General features: G+C 41.1%; 1 protein-coding gene across 4 annotated transcripts in view; it reads right to left on the bottom strand.

The window, feature by feature from the left end:
- The window catches only part of IFNAR1 (interferon alpha and beta receptor subunit 1), a 105,714-nt gene that overhangs the window by 11,779 nt on the left and 76,208 nt on the right, over positions 1-17,727 (bottom strand). For 2 of the 4 annotated variants that reach the window (XM_033948105.1, XM_033948103.1), the window contains exons 10-11: positions 6,746-6,823; positions 534-691 (exon numbers count right to left, since the gene is read on the bottom strand). The exons of 1 other annotated variant lie outside the window; for it this stretch is intronic. In XM_033948105.1, coding sequence (XP_033803996.1) covers positions 534-691; positions 6,746-6,823 — 236 coding nt within the window. The remainder of the gene's footprint in view (positions 1-533; positions 692-6,745; positions 6,824-17,727) is intronic. One more of the 4 variants, XM_033948104.1, reaches the window with a different exon arrangement.

Here is a 17,727-nt window from a genome sequence, read left to right as displayed (position 1 = left end):
CCTGACCTGCCTGTGGCTCTCGAGGACTGGAATTGCCTACCCCTGGTCTAGGGAAAGAGCCAATAAAGAAAGAGCCTGGAAGGAGGGCAGTGTGAGGGATGGATTTGCAGAGGGCATCATAGTAGTGCTGCTAAACAGAATTATGCAATCACATATCCGGTTAGGGGCTGGGCTGTCTACGGATGGATAGGCTTAGAAGTCAGACGAGAAGTTGCTGTAGGATACTATATGTCCAGTGACCAGTCCCCATTCCAGTTCATACCTCAGTGGCTATCAGTGGTTGGGGCAGTTGCTGCTGACTGGGTAAGGATCCAGTAACACTCTTTGCACAATAGTTTTCCCCTCTCTCTTCCCCTCTGCTGAGTGCTGCCCCTAAAACTTTCCACCTGGCTTGCCTAGTGCTAGGACTGGCCCTGAGAATGCCGTTTTCACTAGGTTAAAATAAATGCTTTGTCCAAAAGGTTTCCAAGCATTATAAATCAAAATGTTTATTTTTTCTAGTTCTTTGATGCTAGTACTATTTAAGCACCTACCTCTTCTATGTTTGAAGGGAGTTTGCATGATGGGAAGAATATATACTTGATCCATCGGTGTAAGCAATAAACACCGTAACAAAAACCAGTTACCAGAAGACAGACAATTGCTACAGAAAAAAAAGATATTACAGCAACCAGAACAGCTGAATATTTACCTAAAAGAAAGGAAATCTGTATTAATAACCTGTCTTTTAAGGAAATCTCATCTTCACATACTATTAAAAGCAGCCCTCAGGCAAAATGCAAGTTATTTGGTGATCAGGGGTAGATATTCAGAGAACATATGTGGTTAAATATGTGTGGATAAAGTTATTTACTGAGATATATAGTTCTTTCAATATCACTCAATATCCACAGGCTTAATATATCTGGCTATCTTAGGTTTGCTTTATTTATACTCATGATAGCAAAACAAAATTAACTAGAGAGTGCCTGAATATCACTGCTATCTATTTAACTTTGGGCCCAATATTCAAAATGATTTAAACAACCAGGATAGGCTTCTGCCAAAACACTAATTGCCACCGGGCCCTTTCGGTTTTACCCCTAGAAAACATCCAATCCTTCCCAATTTTAAGTGATTAACAGTTGGCTATCACGTTGGTGTGAAAAATAAGCTCATGCTGTTGAGAGAGCAGCCTTTTCTGAACACTAAAACATAAAATATAAAAATAAACAAAATTAGTGGTAAAAAATGATTTTATAGTTAGTAACTTCTGGGATATGAGAATATTGGACATCAGGTTGCCCAGGCAAAGTCAAGGGGTCTACAGAGTCAAAATGTTAAAACCAATCATTTGTCCAGGTAACACCCAAAGTTACCAGGATAAATCGTTTTGAATATTGATCAAGATTTTTTTTTTTGTAGGCTGTGATACAATTTATAAGACCAAATTAAGAATAATCCAAAAAGAGGTGTTTTCTCTTGTCAACTGGATTACTGTGGTGCACGTGAGTAGTGCCGTTACACAGGAAAGGATCTTCCACAGTTAAGAACTAGTGAAAGGTTTTGAGCATGCATGGTCCTTCCTGTGTGCTGTGATCTCTTCAATCAGCTCTATTGGTTCCTTAGCTCAAGGAGTAATTCAACTAAGGGCTGTGTGTTTGAATAATCCTACTATCTAAGGAAAAAGTGTTAAAGAAAGGCAATTTTGTTTTGTTTATTGACAAGCAGGATGTAATCAGACACAGAAGAGGGTGAGTGACTCCTAAACTCAGGGCAAATTGCATAGAGAGGTTGTTCATTAAAGAAAGTGAAAATGGATGGGACTTTAAAATAAGACCAGGTCTTATACTTTTGCTGCAAAAACCGAGGCTTATTTTCATGGATGTCTTATTCTTTTCATGTACAACAATCATCTCTCCCTTCCTCTTCTCTACCCTAATTCTTCCTCTTTCCTTTTTCCCCTATTTTTTCAGCGAATCAGGCAGGGATGGAGTCGGGGATTGTTTGGTGGGGTTCGTGAGATGATGGGGCCAGTGATAGGAGGAAATAGGCACTTCTGCTGCGGACATTTGTGGGGGGGAACTTTGGGGGTTGATTTTAACTAGGGCTTATTTTGGGGGTAGGGATTATATTAGGAGCATTTAAAAAATCATGCTAGGGCTTATTTTCTGGTTAGGTCTTATTTTAGGGGAAACACGGTATTATATCCAAATATTGTACTTATTTTGACCCTGGGGCAACAGAGAGTTAAGTGATCTGCCCAATCACAAGGAGTTGCAGTGGGAATCAAACTCAGTCCCAGGTTTTCAGGTCCCTGTACTAACCACTAGCCTACTCCTCCACTCCAGTACTAAACAATGACTAGTCTAAGCAGTACACTTCTCCCTCGTTATTCGCGGGGGATAGGGGCAGAACCGGACCGCGAATGGTGAAAACTCCCAAATATCCGGCTCTGACCCACCCCTGGCCTCCCTACCGCCTTCCCCTGGCATCCCGGCCTTACCTGGTGGTCTAGCTGGTTTTCGGGGCAGGAGCAATCTTCCTACGCTCCTACCCCGTGCAGATAGCCATTAGACTACTGGAACTCCCCACAGCCATTTCCTAATGGCTATCTGCATGGGGCAGGAGCATAAGAAGATCGCTCCTGCCCCGAAAACCAGCTAGACCACCAGGTAAGGCCAGGATGCCAGGGGGAAGACAAAAATATGGGGTTTCTTTTTCCCTCCCAAAAAAATCGCAATTATGTGAAATCGCGAGTAGGGAAACCGCAAATGGGGAGGGGGAAGTGTAGTGTGAAACATGACATTTATTCATGTATTTTTAGTATGGTTTACATTGAAGTGCTCGGGCATTTTTCCTTATCTGTCCTGGTGGACTCACACTCTATCAATGTACCTGGGATAATGGGGGATTAAGTGACTTGCCCAGGGTCACAAGGAGCAGCATAAGATTTGAACCCACAACCTCAGGATACTGAAACCATAGCTCTAACCACTGTACCACACACTCCCCCAGTGAAGCTGACATTCAAAAGAGCTACAGTAGTAACAGTGGCTCTAATCTTGTGAGATCTTAAGTAACAGTCTGTTCATAAGGAAATTAAGTCTACTGGGGTCAAAAGAGACAAACATCTAGGTAGATCTTCTGAAGTACTGTTCTTTTAAGAAAGTAAGCAAGACCCTGTACGTAGAATAGGTGTGCTTATCTAATTTACAATACAATGTAGGAATTTAGAACAAATAGGCAGCATTACTTTATGATGATGAAACCGAGTGTAAGGTTTGTACATATCTAAATATTGAAGTTTACTTATTCTTCTAGCTTATTAGAAATAGCATCTTTTACATATTCTAATGATCAGACACCTTAAACACCTTGTTATTATATAAGATATAGGTAGGGTGGGATTGGGATATATGATGTTTGTTAATTGGTTTATTATTAATGGATGGGGTGGGTGGGGAGGGATTCTTTTATACTTTAATGATTATAAGTAAGAATGTCAAGTGATTTGTAAAAGGGTTTTTTTTGATTGAATATTATAAACTTGTTGTAAGATGTGAAAATGAATAAAGATTAAAAAAAAAAAAAAAAGAAATAGCATCTTCAGGGTTAGATTTTTGAAAGAATTTTCAGTGAGTTCAAATGGGAGTTTCATATGAGATATAAAAGATGACATTCAAGGTTTCTGCATAGGTAAGTTAACATGAAAGAAGTTCCTTCATGAAACTGAGATTCATATGTAAGAACAAGGATGTACTGTGATAGTTGTCTGCAGCCTCAGACAATAAAGACGATAAGTACTATAGAATGAGTGGACACCAAAAGGGGTCTTTGGCCTAGATGCACAAAAGTCAGTCAGTATTACCGACTGGATCGCTGTTGGCCGATTCGCTGGCTAATTCACCAACAGTGATTGATGCACAAACAAGTTTGCATGCAAATGATTTGCATGGAGGTGCAAATCATTTGCGTGCAAATGTGACTGATTCAATCGCTCAGTGAGCGATTGACACCTGCGCAAAGTCCTAACAACAGTGACAGGAAAGAAGCCTCCTGTCATTGCTGTTAGGGCTTCAGGTTGTTTTTTTAATGGCACAGATGTGCTGTGTTAAACACAACCTGCCCATTAAAAAAAAAAAGAAAAAAAAAAAAAGCTCCCTGCGCTATGCCCTCCCACTTTGCGCCATCCACCTGAGCCGCCGTCCATCCCCCCTGCCGACTCGCCAACCCAAGGCAAATTGACAGGAGGGATTGCCCATTCCTTCCTGTCATGAAGGAACTCCCTCCCTCCCTTCCACCCCCCAAAAAAGGCAGGAGGGATGCCCACTCCCCGCCCCCCTCCCCCGAAAAAAAGGCAGAAAGGATGCCCACTCTCTCCTCCCATGAAGGCATCTATTCTCTCCTCCCACTCGAAAAAAAGGCAGGAGGGATGCCCACTCTCCCTTGCCCCTGTACCTTAAAAGTTGGGAGCAGGCGGCACTAAATAAACCTCCTGCTCCTCCTCCCTCAACAATGACATTGGGCCTTAGGCCCCTACCTGGTGCATCATGCAGGCCTTGATTGGCTCAGATGTCCTCCTGAGGCTCCTGAGCCAATCAGGGACTTCCTTAGGAAGGAGCCTAAGGAAATCCCAGAGGCTGATAACTATGCAAATCTTCTGTAAAACCAAAATCTTCAATGAGGGGTCAGCCATATGAATAATACATAAGATATCTCTCTCACTCAGCTGCTGCTGAAAGAATGGCAGCCAGCTGACTATACTTGGGAAAAGAGACTTGAAATTTGTACCCTCTGAAAAACTACAAACTTTTCTTTTTTTTTTTTTTTGGGGGGGAGGGGTAATTGCAAAACTAACTGGGTACCACAATGTAGGTGCCTTGATTCTGTACACTAATTCTATAACATCTGGGCACCAAGATTTGTTTATAAAATGCTAGCAAAGTTGGCATCAGCGCAACAACCTATATATGTAGGTGCACCCATAAGTGGGTAGACCTAAATGTAGCACTTTAGCATATAACTTACAATATTCTCTAAGTTACATGTGCATATTGGTTCTGCCCTTGCTTCTACCCTGTGAAAGCCCCTTGCATTTACACATGGAATTGCATGCATCAAATATAAAATAGCACTGAATGAGTGGAGGGGCATAATCAAAACAAACATCTAAGTCCGTTTTGGGTCTAGGGCACTAGTCACCCAAAGTCAGCAGTGTCCAAAGACCATTCTCAAAAAATACGTCCCCCAATTTTTATTTTTTTTTTAAAATCATCTTCTACATCCAGCCGTTTGATCGTCCAGACCCCTAGTACATCTATCTTTATACTACATTCTTGTCCAAAAAATCATTCAAAGTCCCAAATGCCTAGAACAAGACTTTTTGGATGTGCGAGGGGCCAGCAAAGTGATGGACTGGCCACCCAGACATGGCAACAGAGTAGTGGGGCACCTAACAGGGCACTGCTGTAAATGTCACAAAAAGGGTGCCACATAAATATCTCACCACAACTCTTGTAGGTCATGGTGAGCCCCCCAAAACCTACTATACCATCTGTCTACAACTCAAATAGCCCTTACGGCTGCAGGTGCCACCTATATGGCAGTACAGTAGGGTTTGGGGGGTGTTTGGTGAACACACATTTTACCATCTGAGATTGTCCTGTGCCTTAAGTAGGCCTGGGGAGGGCCAGCTTGGTTTACCTGGACAGGTAGATGTGGTGAAATGAGCAAACATGAACTAAAAAAATCAGCCTTTACACTTTCTCACATTGCACCAGGATTCACTAGTTAGAAAAATCTGTTGATAAATAGGGCCTAATCCAAGAGCAGATGAGAATGTGGTATTAGTGGCTATACATAAATATATGAAACTAGAAAATATTGGATAAGCTAGAAAATCATAATCAGAGAGGCAAAGCAAAAGATGGGAATAACAGATTGAGTTCAATGTGATATGTGCTTGAAGGAACAGGAAGGCAGGCTAGGACATTAGTATGACTGATAAGCATGAAATATAAAAAAAACCAAGAAGAGGAGAGCAGAAAGGACTACAGGGTGAAACTGAAAGAAGCCAAGAGAGAGATACGTTTGGCGAAGGCACAGGCGGAAGAACAAATGGCTAAAAATGTAAAAAAAAAAGGGAGATAAGAGGGGGGCGCTGTTGAGCCCGACAAAGATGGTCGTCTGAACAGCAGGCTCCAGCAACCTTCACCATCTTTTTACTCTCTGGCTGCACTGCACTGGTGTTAGACCCCTCCATCCAGCTCCATCCACACTATAAACGATGGCTACAGCTACTAAGGGCAAAAGGCACAAGCCCGACCCTCCCTCTCCCGCAAAGGACTCTAAATTGGTGACACAGGATGGCCCTGAGGCTCCCTCCATGTCTGATTTGTGGAATGCAATCAAAACAGTCCAGGATCTGATGACTGAGACCAAGGATGCCATCTCTGAGCTTAAAGATGACTTATCTTCAATCCAAACTGAACTGACCACCTTCAAAATGAAAATAGCTGATCTGGAAATAAAATCAGCAACCACAGATGCCAATGTTAAGGCATTACAGGGCCACGTGAAACGCACGCTGGCCCTGGAAAAAGAAATGGAGGACGCCAGTAATCGTTCCCGCCGGAATAACCTGCGTCTTTTGGGGGTCCCGGAGGGGCAGGAAGGCAATAATATGGTGGCGTTCTTGGAGTCCTTCATCCCCAAAATACTAGATCTGCACTTTAAGCATGATTTTGAAATTGAACGTGCTCACCGCTCTCCATCCTCCAGGTTCCCGCGTGATCGCCGGCCACGACCCATAGTGCTTCGGATCCTCCGCTACCCGCAGGTCCTAGAAATTCAGCAAAAAGCCCGATCACTAGCGCCTGTGACCCACGAGGGAAATAAGATCCTTTTCCTCCCAGATCTGCACAAGAACACTGTTAAAGCACGACAACAACTGCTTGCATTCAGACCACAACTAAAAAAGATGGGAGCCCGCTACGGTCTTTTCTACCCGGCAAGAATGAGGGTAACTTACCTAAATCAAACAAAAGACTTCACTGACCCGGAGCTTCTGGCTACTTACATCGAAGAGACTTCACCAACCCCGATTGACTCTGTGTGAGCCTGTTTCCCTCTGTGCCTGATGCTCATCTGCCATGCTGCCTCTGAAACTGACTCTTTCTACATGTTATTCTAACTCTACAATTGTTATTTCCATGATTATTTCTCTCTCTTTTACTATATATCGCTTGAATGACTCCTTCTCTAATTTATTTTTCATTTTTACTACCATTTTACCTTTCCACTGCATCGCAGGACCTCTAGGCATGTTCGTTACTCTCTTCTTTTTACAGACATGTGACTCTGCAATGCAAGACCTTGCACCTCAGCCATTTTGTGTTTTTTTTTGTTTTTTTTAATATTATATTATGTTACTGGACTATTATGCTCACTCTACCTGCTAAAACCCTTTGAACCTCTTACTCTTTTTCTTCTCGTTGGTGCGGATGTTAATTGGTAAGCATAATGAAAGTACAGTGGCTTTTAATTTACACTTTTAAATGTCCAGAAACTTAGATGATGAATGTTTACTACATAGGTTTGGTCTTCTGCAATTTTTTCACACATGACTCAATTACTGTGCCACGGATTTTAATCTTTTATTTATTTTATGAATTTCCTTACTTGTATTATCCTATGACATCATAGGCTTTGCTATCTGATGTCATTTATACTAGATCAGAGTGCTAATGTCCTTAGTGGGACACACTGACTGCCTGAGTAGTTCATCTTTCTGTATTATTATGCCTCTCTTTCCATTTATTTATCCTCCTGAACTCTATAATCATTATATATTGTTTTTAGTTTATTTCATTAATGTTACTTCCACAGCAGGCATTCATGGCTGACTGACATTGAATGTGCCTCTTTATTCTGATGATTCACTTGTTTTAGTGGTTGCTGTGGATTGCCATTGTTGGCATAGTTCATTCATTATAAACACAGCACTTAAACTTTTTGACCTGTTGTTTATTATAGTTACCGTAATTGTGCATACAGCTAGAGCTACCTTTTGCAATACACTGATCAAATGGTTGCTGAGTTTGTTTTGTTCACTTGGCTATCTGTCCCCTCCTCGGCCACCCAAAGTTTTTTGCTTGCTGTTTTATTACAGTGGGCTCTTTCTCCTTTCAGGTACATCTCTTACTCCTCTACTATAATCCTTTTGTTGATTTTTCATTTTTGTTATAAGATGCATACAGCTTCTGCTTTTTTTGCCATAATTTTATTTACAGCTTATAAGTCCCACACCAAATTTTGTCTGGCTTATTTAGGTATCTCAACCATGCTAAATATCATATATCCATGCTTTCAATGTCATTATCAATAACATCTTTAAATATCAAAGGTCTAAATAATGTGATTAAAAAGCGGAAATTATTGTCTTATATTGATGATCTTAAATCAGATATTATTCTGCTTCAGGAAACTCATCTCAATGAATCTAGCTCAAGTAAATTTCTTAAACAAGGCTTTTGTGCGCCATTGTTTTCCCCTGCTCTGAATGGAAAAAATGGTGTAATTACCCTAATTAAACATCATCCATCCATCTCTATTTTATCTAGCTCTCATGATACTTATGGTAGATGGGTTAGTGCCAAACTTTCTATATCCAATCGCACATTACGCATTTTAAATATATATGCACCAAATTTAGATTCTCCTGAATTTTTTCATAATTTGGCCAATCATATCTTACAGGATCCTGACACCCCTATTATTATTGGAGGTGATTTTAATCTTATTTTAGATCCTTCCAAGGACAGGAAATCACATGCCTCCTACAAGAAACCAAAATCATGGTATGCATTGCATGATATTATATCCCAGCTTCACTTAACAGATCCCTGGAGATTGCAGCATACCACCCTTGATCAATTTACGTTCTTTTCAGCACCACACTCGACATACTCCAGGATTGATTACTTTCTTGCCTCTTCTTCTATCTTACCTCACATCACCACCTCTGATATTCACTCTATCACAATTTCTGATCATGCAGCTATTTCCCTGACTTGCTCTTACTTTTCTCTTACACCTCGCAGTAGGCAATGGCGGTTCAACTCTTCACTCCTTGCTGAAAACCAATTCTCTGAAAGTATTACTGCGGCCATCCAAGAATTTTTTCATTTTAACATCCCCACTCAGTCCAATTGGATCAACACCTGGGATGCCTTCAAAGCTTTCATACGTGGGACAATAATTCAATTTACTGCTAGACTCCACTCCTCTAGAAAACAAACCCTACGAGACCTTGAATCTCGCATACGTGAAGCGGAAGCTACCCATATTTCAGACATTACTGATATTACAGCCCTGACTACTCTTCGTAACCTTAGAATCCAATACAACTCTTTATTGAGTTCATCTGCTGCCAATTCAGTCTTCGTCCAAGCGGCTTCGTACTACGCAGAAAATAACAAACCTGGACATCTGCTTGCGAATTATTTGAAAAAATCCCAGGATAAAACTACCATATCATCCATTAAAGACCCCGCAGGAATACTTACTACAGATCCTTCAATCATCTCATCCGCCTTCCATAATTTCTATCAAGATCTTTATTCTTCAGAAATCACCTCCTCTGAAGCTAATCTCAATTCCTTCTTATCTTTCCCGCACCCCACTCTTTCTCCTACAGATTCTCTCTCACTTTCTTCTCCCTTCACTTCCCAGGAAATCACGGATGCCATTAACTCCATGGCTCCGAACAAATCTCCAGGCCCGGATGGCCTTACAATAGAATTTTACAAAGCCTTTCTACCAATTTTACTTCCACATTTGCTTCCTTTCTTTCACTTCTTGTGCAATCAAGGTCATTCCACAGGCTCCTTTACAGAAGCTAATCTCATTGTCTTTCCTAAACCGGGTAAGGACCCTCAAGAGGTCAAAAATTACCGTCCCATCTCATTAATCAATGTAGACGCAAAAATTTTCGCTAAGATCCTTGCTTCTCGGCTTCAAACCGTACTTCCTCTGCTCATTTCCTCAGACCAATCTGGTTTTCTAAATAATCGTTACTCTTCTAATAATACCCGACTCTTGTCTCACATTATCCACCACTCATCTTCTCACGCAGATAGACTGGTAATCATGGCTCTTGATGCCGAAAAAGCCTTTGATCGTCTAGAATGGCCCTTCCTATTTCATATTCTACGTTGGTATGGTTTTCCTGATCCCTTCTTATCTATGATTAAAGTTCTCTACTCTCATCCCACGACACGAATTATGATAAATGGACTTCTTTCCCAACCCTTCTCTCCATCCCGTGGCACGAGACAGGGTTGCCCCCTATCTCCCTTACTCTTCAATCTTGCTCTTGAACCACTTTTATCTGCTATACGGAATGATTCTCGAATTGCTGGCTTTCATTACAATGATTTTTCAGTTAAACTCTCGGCATATGCCGACGATGTTCTTCTTTATGTTCATCCAGAATCTATTATCTTTATCCTTGAACAAATTAATCGCTATTCGGCGATTTCTGGATACAAATTAAACATCAATAAATCTGAACTTTTACCTTTAAACTGTATAGATATTCAATCTGATTCTTCCCAATATGGTTTCATATGGTCCCCTTCTAAGATCAAATATCTTGGATTGTATTTTGGGCCCTCTCTCGACTCCACCTCACGACTTAACTCTGACTATATCTTCTCTATTATTCGCTCCTGCACTTCCAGATGGTCCCCCCTTAATCTCTCCTGGTGGGGTAGACTATCTACAATACGTATGATGATCACTCCGAAAATCAATTACATCCTTAGTATGCTTCCCTTTCTCTTCCCTCACTCAATTTATTCTCGTATTGAACACTTACTCACTTCCTTTTTATGGCAAGGCAAACAGCCTCGGATTGCACTCCGTAAACTGAAATGTTCTAAGGAGCAGGGAGGAGTCAATTTTCCTAGCTTTCGCGAATATCACCATGCATTTTTGATGTCTCAGGGCTCCTTATGGCTGAATGTTGAGTCTATGCATGTAAATCCTACATGGTTACCTTTGGAACTCTCTTTAGTTGATTCTTATATATTGCATCATGCTCCTGCCATTCCTCTTCCTCAATTGGCAAAACAAAACCCGATTATATTAAGTACTTGGCAGGCGATCAATTATATTGACTCCCTTTCAAATATGAAATTGGCTGATTCAGTATCTGCACCTATCTGGCATAACCCCAAACTCAAGATAGGCAACGCGGTGATGGTTTGGAAAACTTGGCAACAGCGAGGAATTTGGCATATTTCCCATCTTTTGACTAATGACAAATGGATTACTTTTTCAGATATCATGGCCAAATATAACATCCCTCCCTCTCAATATTTCAATTGGATTCAACTCCACCATTGCCTTTCTGCGAGGTATCCTTCTCCAACTTCTCTTCATACCACTTCAGACCTACACTCTATGGCTCTTTCCTTCTCTGCATCCCATGGACAATCATCTAATTGGTATAAATATATACGTTCAAAATGTTTCCCTGCAATTTCGGCTTCCCTGACTAAGTGGGATTTGGTGTTGCAATCTCCGTTAACTGATCGTATGTGGACGGAACTGTGGATTAGGATCTTTAAATCGCTCCACTCAGCCTCCCATAGACAAACTGCGATTTTTCTGTATCATCGAGCCTTCTGGACTCCGTCCAAAACAGCTAAAATTAAGAGATCCACGGATAGCTCCTGTTGGACCTGTAAATCCTCCGAAGGCTCCCTACGACATATGTTATTTGATTGTCCCCATTTACAGATTTTTTGGTCCTCTATCTGGAATATGATTACCAAACTTTTTATTATTAATGACCCCTTCACATTGGATGTCTTACTTCTGGGATCCTCGGCACTGTCCTCACCTTTATCTTTGTATCATGATCGTCTTTTGACCCTTTTGTTATTCATAGCTCTTCAATTAATTTTACAAAATTGGAAAGACTTCTCTAACCTCAGCCTCACTCATTGGTGGAATTCAGTATGCCTACATGCTAAATACGAGAAACATATGGCAGAACGTTCTAAGTCACTATCCACTTATGATAATACATGGTCTATACTAATAGACCATTCTACTCAAGACCTTTGAAATAATGCTTATGAGATCATTTATTGATATAACATCACTCATCAATTTGTTTTAATCTTTCACACTTTTCATTGGTGTTCCTTATCTGATATATCTCAGGAATCAATATGACCCTCTCTCCATTTATAATGCCAGATTCTATTAAGCTTTTGTATTCTCTATGGCTTTACATACTAGACTACATTATGATACTATACATAATTCATGGTCCTGCCATCCTATTTATGTATTTATCTTGCAATGTACTATGACCAGAAGACTGTGTTAGTTTTCTCATTATTATTTGTTGCTTCTATCCTTGAGTATCGATAATATTTCTTATTGTGATATGATGTACTGAAGGGAGCTGTCACTTGGTTTTTCTTGTTAGGCTTCCTCGGAAGCCTTTGTTGTATATTTTCTATTTTATAACTATGAAATCAATAAAAATATTTTGAACAGAAAAAAAAAAAAAAAAAAAAGGGAGATAAAATTTTTTTCTGATATATTAGTGAAAGGAGGAAGATAAAAAATGGAATTGCTAGGCTAAAAGATGCTGGGAACAAATATGTGGAGAGTGATGAGGAGAAAGCAAATGTGCTAAACAAATACTTCTGTTCTGTGTTCACAGAAGAAAATCCTGGAGAAGGACCGAGATTGTCTGGCAAAGTTACATGAGAAAATGGAGTAGATTCTGCGCCGTTCACGGAGGAGGGTGTTTATGAGCAACTTGAAAAACTGAAGGTGGACAAAGTGATGGGACCAGACAGGATCCATCCCAGGATACTAAGGGAGCTCAGAGAGGTTCTGGCGAGTCATATTAAAGACTTGTTCAACAAATCTCTGGAGACGGGAGTGATTCCTGGGGATTGGAGGAGAGCGGATGTGGTCCCTATTCATAAAAGTGGTCACAGGGATGAAGCAGGAAACTACAGGCCGGTGAGCCTCACTTCAGTTGTTGGAAAAATAATGGAAGTGTTGCTGAAAGAAAGGATAGTGTATTTCCTTGAATCTAATGGGTTACAGGATCCGAGGCAACATGGCTTTACAAAAGGTAAATCGTGCCAAACGAACCTGATTGAATTTTTTGATTGGGTGACCAGAGAGCTGGATCGAGGACATATGCTAGATGTAATTTACTTGGATTTCAGCAAAGTCTTTGATACAGTTCCTCATAGGAGGCTGTTGAACAAACTTGAAGGGCTGAAGTTAGGACCCAAAGTGGTGAACTGGGTCAGAAACTGGCTGTCGGACAGACGCCAGAGGGTGGTGGTTAATGGAAGTCGCTCGAAGGAAGGAAAGGTGACTAGTGGAGTCCCTCAGGGTTCGGTGCTGGGGCCAATCCTGTTCAATATGTATATAAGTGACATTGCTGAAGGGTTAGAAGGAAAAGTGTGCCTTTTTGCAGATGATACCAAGATTTGTAACAGAGTAGACACCGAAGAGGGAGTGGAGAATATGAAAAAGGATCTGCAAAAGTTAGAGGAATGGTCTAATGCCTGGCAACTAAAATTCAATGCAAAGAAATGCAGAGTAATGCATTTGGGGATTAATAATAGGAAGGAACCGTATATGCTGGGAGGAGAGAAGCTGATATGCACGGACGGGGAGAGGGACCTTGGGGTGATAGTGTCCGAAGATCTAAAGGCGAAAAAAACAGTGTGACAAGGCAGTGGCTGCTGCCAGAAGGATGCTGGGCTGTATAAAGAGAGGCGTAGTCAGAAGAAGGTGTTGATGCCCCTGTACAGGTCATTGGTGAGGCCCCACTTGGAGTATTGTGTTCAGTTTTGAAGACTGTATCTGGCGAAAGACGTAAGAAGACTTGAGGAGGTCCAGAGGAGGGCGACGAAAATGATAGGAGGCTTGCGCCAGAAGACGTATGAGGAGAGACTGGAAGCCCTGAATATGTATACCCTAGAGGAAAGGAGAGACAGGGGAGATATGATTCAAACGTTCAAATACTTAAAGGGTATTAACGTAGAACAAAATCTTTTCCAGAGAAAGGAAAATGGTAAAACCAGAGGACATAATTTGAGGTTGAGGGGTGGTAGATTCAGGGGCAATGTTAGGAAATTCTACTTTACGGAGAGGGAATGCGCTCCCGAGAGAGGTGGTGGAGAGTAAAACTGTGACTGAGTTCAAAGTAGCGTGGGATGAACACAGAAGATTTAGAATCAGACAATAATATTAAATATTGAACTAGGCCAGTTACTGGGCAGACTTGCACGGTCTGTGTCTGTGTATGGCCGTTTGGTGGAGGATGGGCAGGGGAGGGCTTCAATGGCTGGGAGGGTGTAGATGGGCTGGAGTAAGTCTTAACAGAGATTTCGGCAGTTGGAACCCAAGCATAGTACCGGGTAAAGCTTTGGATTCTTGCCCAGAAATAGCTAAGAAGAAAAAAAAATAAAAAATTAAATTGAATCAGGTTGGGCAGACTGGATGGACCATTCGGGTCTTTATCTGCCGTCATCTACTATGTTACTAAGCATCATAGCAAATTTACCCCAGATGGCAAAGCTTAAGTTTTATAAGGCTTCTTTGTTCTGAAGAGTGTGCAGCCTGGACTAGGCTGGTCCTCAGGGAATTTATAGGCAGACAGGAGTTGGTCTCTGACCTGGTTGCCTATATTCCAAGGGGCCCTGATTTTGCAGTGAGAAAGACAAATTGAATCCACATGCGTATCATTGTATGTATAGATCCAGAATTAAGTTTTAGTAAGTCAGTAAGTCATTAAAACTACACAATAGGAATTTACTTATGTAGCTATAGGTAACAAGTGTAGATTAGAATCAGGGCCAGATTTTCCTATAGGCTAACTAGGCTTCAGCCTAGGGCCTCAAGATCAAGAGGGGCCTACATTCAAATTGTTAGCAAAATTAAAATTACACTATTCTAAAAACAGTGAACACTAAAACACTGAACCGAAAATAAGGAGAAATTCTACGCTTCGGGATCGGAACCGGCTCCGGCCGCAATGGGGCGCCGACTCGGCTTCTCCCATTCTTTTTCTTGCCCTGGGAGGAGGATCGGGGAGGGAAAGACGTCAGTCTGGAAACAGCTGGGCAAAGCCCAGCCCCGCGGGGAGAGAGGCAAAACGTGGATCCGTCAGGACAGGGCGGCCAAGACTGGCATCGGAGGGGGGTGGGGTGGGGGGGAATGTAAAGTATTGCATGTGGGAAGCAGAAACCCGAGGTACAACTATACGATGGGAGGGATGTTATTGAATGAGAGTACCCAAGAGAGGGACTTGGGGGTAATGGTGGACAGGTCAATGAAGCCGACGGCACAGTGCGCAGCGGCTGCTAAGAGAGCGAATAGAATGCTAGGTATAATCAAGAAGGGTATTACAACCAGGACGAAAGAAGTTATCCTGCCGCTATATCGGGCGATGGTGCGCCCACACCTGGAATACTGCGTCCAGTTTTGGTCGCCATACCTTAAGAAGGATATGGCGTTACTTGAGAGAGTTCAGAGAAGAGCGACACGTCTGATAAAAGGGATGGAAAACCTTTCATACGCTGAGAGATTGGAGAAACTGGGTCTCTTTTCCCTGGAGAAGAGGAGACTTAGAGGGGATATGATAGAGACTTATAAGATCATGAGGGGCATAGAGAGGGACAGATTCTTCAAACTTTCAAAAAATAAAAGAACAAGAGGGCAGTCGGAAAAGTTGAAAGGGGACAGATTCAATACAAATGCCAGGAAGTTCTTCTTTACCCAACGTGTGGTGGTCACTTGGAATGCGCTTCCAGAGGACGTTATAGGGCAGAATACAGTACTGGGATTTAAGAGAGGATTGGACAATTTCCTGCTGGAAAAGGGAATAGAAGGGTATAAATAGAGGATTACTGCTCAGGTCCTGGACCTGTTGGGCCGCCACGTGAGCAGATTGCTGGGCAAAATGGACCTCAGGTCTGACCCAGCAGAGGCATTGCTTATGTTCTTAGGTTTAATGGAAGGCAGGCAGGCAGAATGGCATGGGGGGGGGGGGGTGTTCAATGGAAGGGGGATGGGAGGCAGAACGCACTGGGGGCACTATGGACATAGGAAGGGGCAATGTTGTGTGTTATGTTTGATTAGTAATTGTTACAAGTACTATATATGGTGCTAAGAATAAATGTCCAAATAAGTGTTCTCGACTTTTTTTTATTTATTATCCGTGCCACATTTTTTATAAAGGTTAGTACCAATAACAACATGTTTCATTTAACATATTGACATATATCACAGTAATGATGTATTTTATTATCTCTCATGTAATTTACAAACTTAAAAATGGGAGGTGAAAGGGCCTCATAAGTGGAATAGCCTAGGGCCTCTTTTCATCTAAATCCGGCCCTGATTAGAATACATTTTACTTTGATTTCATATATTTGAAATCTGAAGAAATTCTGAGAGGGTTACATCTGGGATTTAACCTCTGACCTTAAGCAACTTTTTTTTACTCTGTGAAACTCTGATGGGAGGGGGGGGTTAATCTCTCCTTCCCTCCTTCTCTCTCTAGTTTTAGTTAGTCAAAGGAACATGAATTTCTCAACATAGAGGTTGGTCGTAACAGGAAGGGATTTAAAAGCTGTGTGCATTAGTCTTTGTGAGTATATTACAATATCTGTCTATGTATTTCTTCTTTTTATAAAATATGTAAGCTTAATATGAGAATGTAACTTTTTAGGTATAAGAATGTAATTTTTAGGAATGCTTCTGTGATACGCCCATATGAAGGTATAGAAATGAGCCTTATATGGAAGCAAATAATTGGACCAGTTAGATTGTAGCGAAGGAATGTCATCATTTAGGATAAATATGGATGTGTAACTGGTAAAACGTTGGAATTTGTTACTAGCAAGGCCAGCTTTTGGCTTCTGTAATAATTCTCATGATGCAACCAATCTTATGATTAACCATACCTAATAATGAATAAATAATTTTGCTTTATAAAACATTTGCATCATTTTCATTATTCATTTTTACAAACTTAAGAGTAGCTACGAGTACGCTTGTGTGCAATTATCCTGATCACATCATGAAGCACTTCTGGATGTTTTGAACCATGGGCCACTAAATTTAGTGTGTTGCGGCTTGACAAAGTTTGAAAGATCTAGTAGAATGTACAGAGTCAGATGATCTTTATTCATACATGCTCCTGTTTTTGCATATGCAAGAAGATTTTCAGCCTTGTAATGATTATGGAGGTAAGGTACTCTTTTCAGGCTCATAGGGGCATCCCTCAGCAATGCTTACACTTAGCCTGGTTATTTTCAGAGCTCAGAACTGGAATGGATATTGAAGTTCTGGATCTTTCTTCTATATTGTGGCTATGAGTGAAGCCAAACATGGTCTGCAATATGTTCTCAGCTTTATTTTAACTATGCAATAAAGAAAAGCTAAAGAAGATACAAAAGCAATGTTGAGAAACTTTCAAAAATAAAATTAATAGAAAAAAAAAAATAAAATCAGAGTTCATTTTACAAAACAGGAAAAACAAAATTGAGCAGACTGAGGAGACCATTATGTGCAGCATATATTCAGTTCTGGGACAGCTGTTCTTTTCTAGCAATGTGCAATGAAAACAACCACTTGTGTGATTGATGATATCCTGCTTGTCGATAGAAAACATGATCTTTCAAGTCT

Source organism: Geotrypetes seraphini, chromosome 6, assembly GCF_902459505.1.
Source record: "Geotrypetes seraphini chromosome 6, aGeoSer1.1, whole genome shotgun sequence".
In the NCBI taxonomy this organism is placed as follows: domain Eukaryota; kingdom Metazoa; phylum Chordata; class Amphibia; order Gymnophiona; family Dermophiidae; genus Geotrypetes; species Geotrypetes seraphini.
The sequence above is the reverse complement of the archived record's forward strand: the minus strand, read 5'-3'. Positions and strand labels throughout refer to the sequence as shown.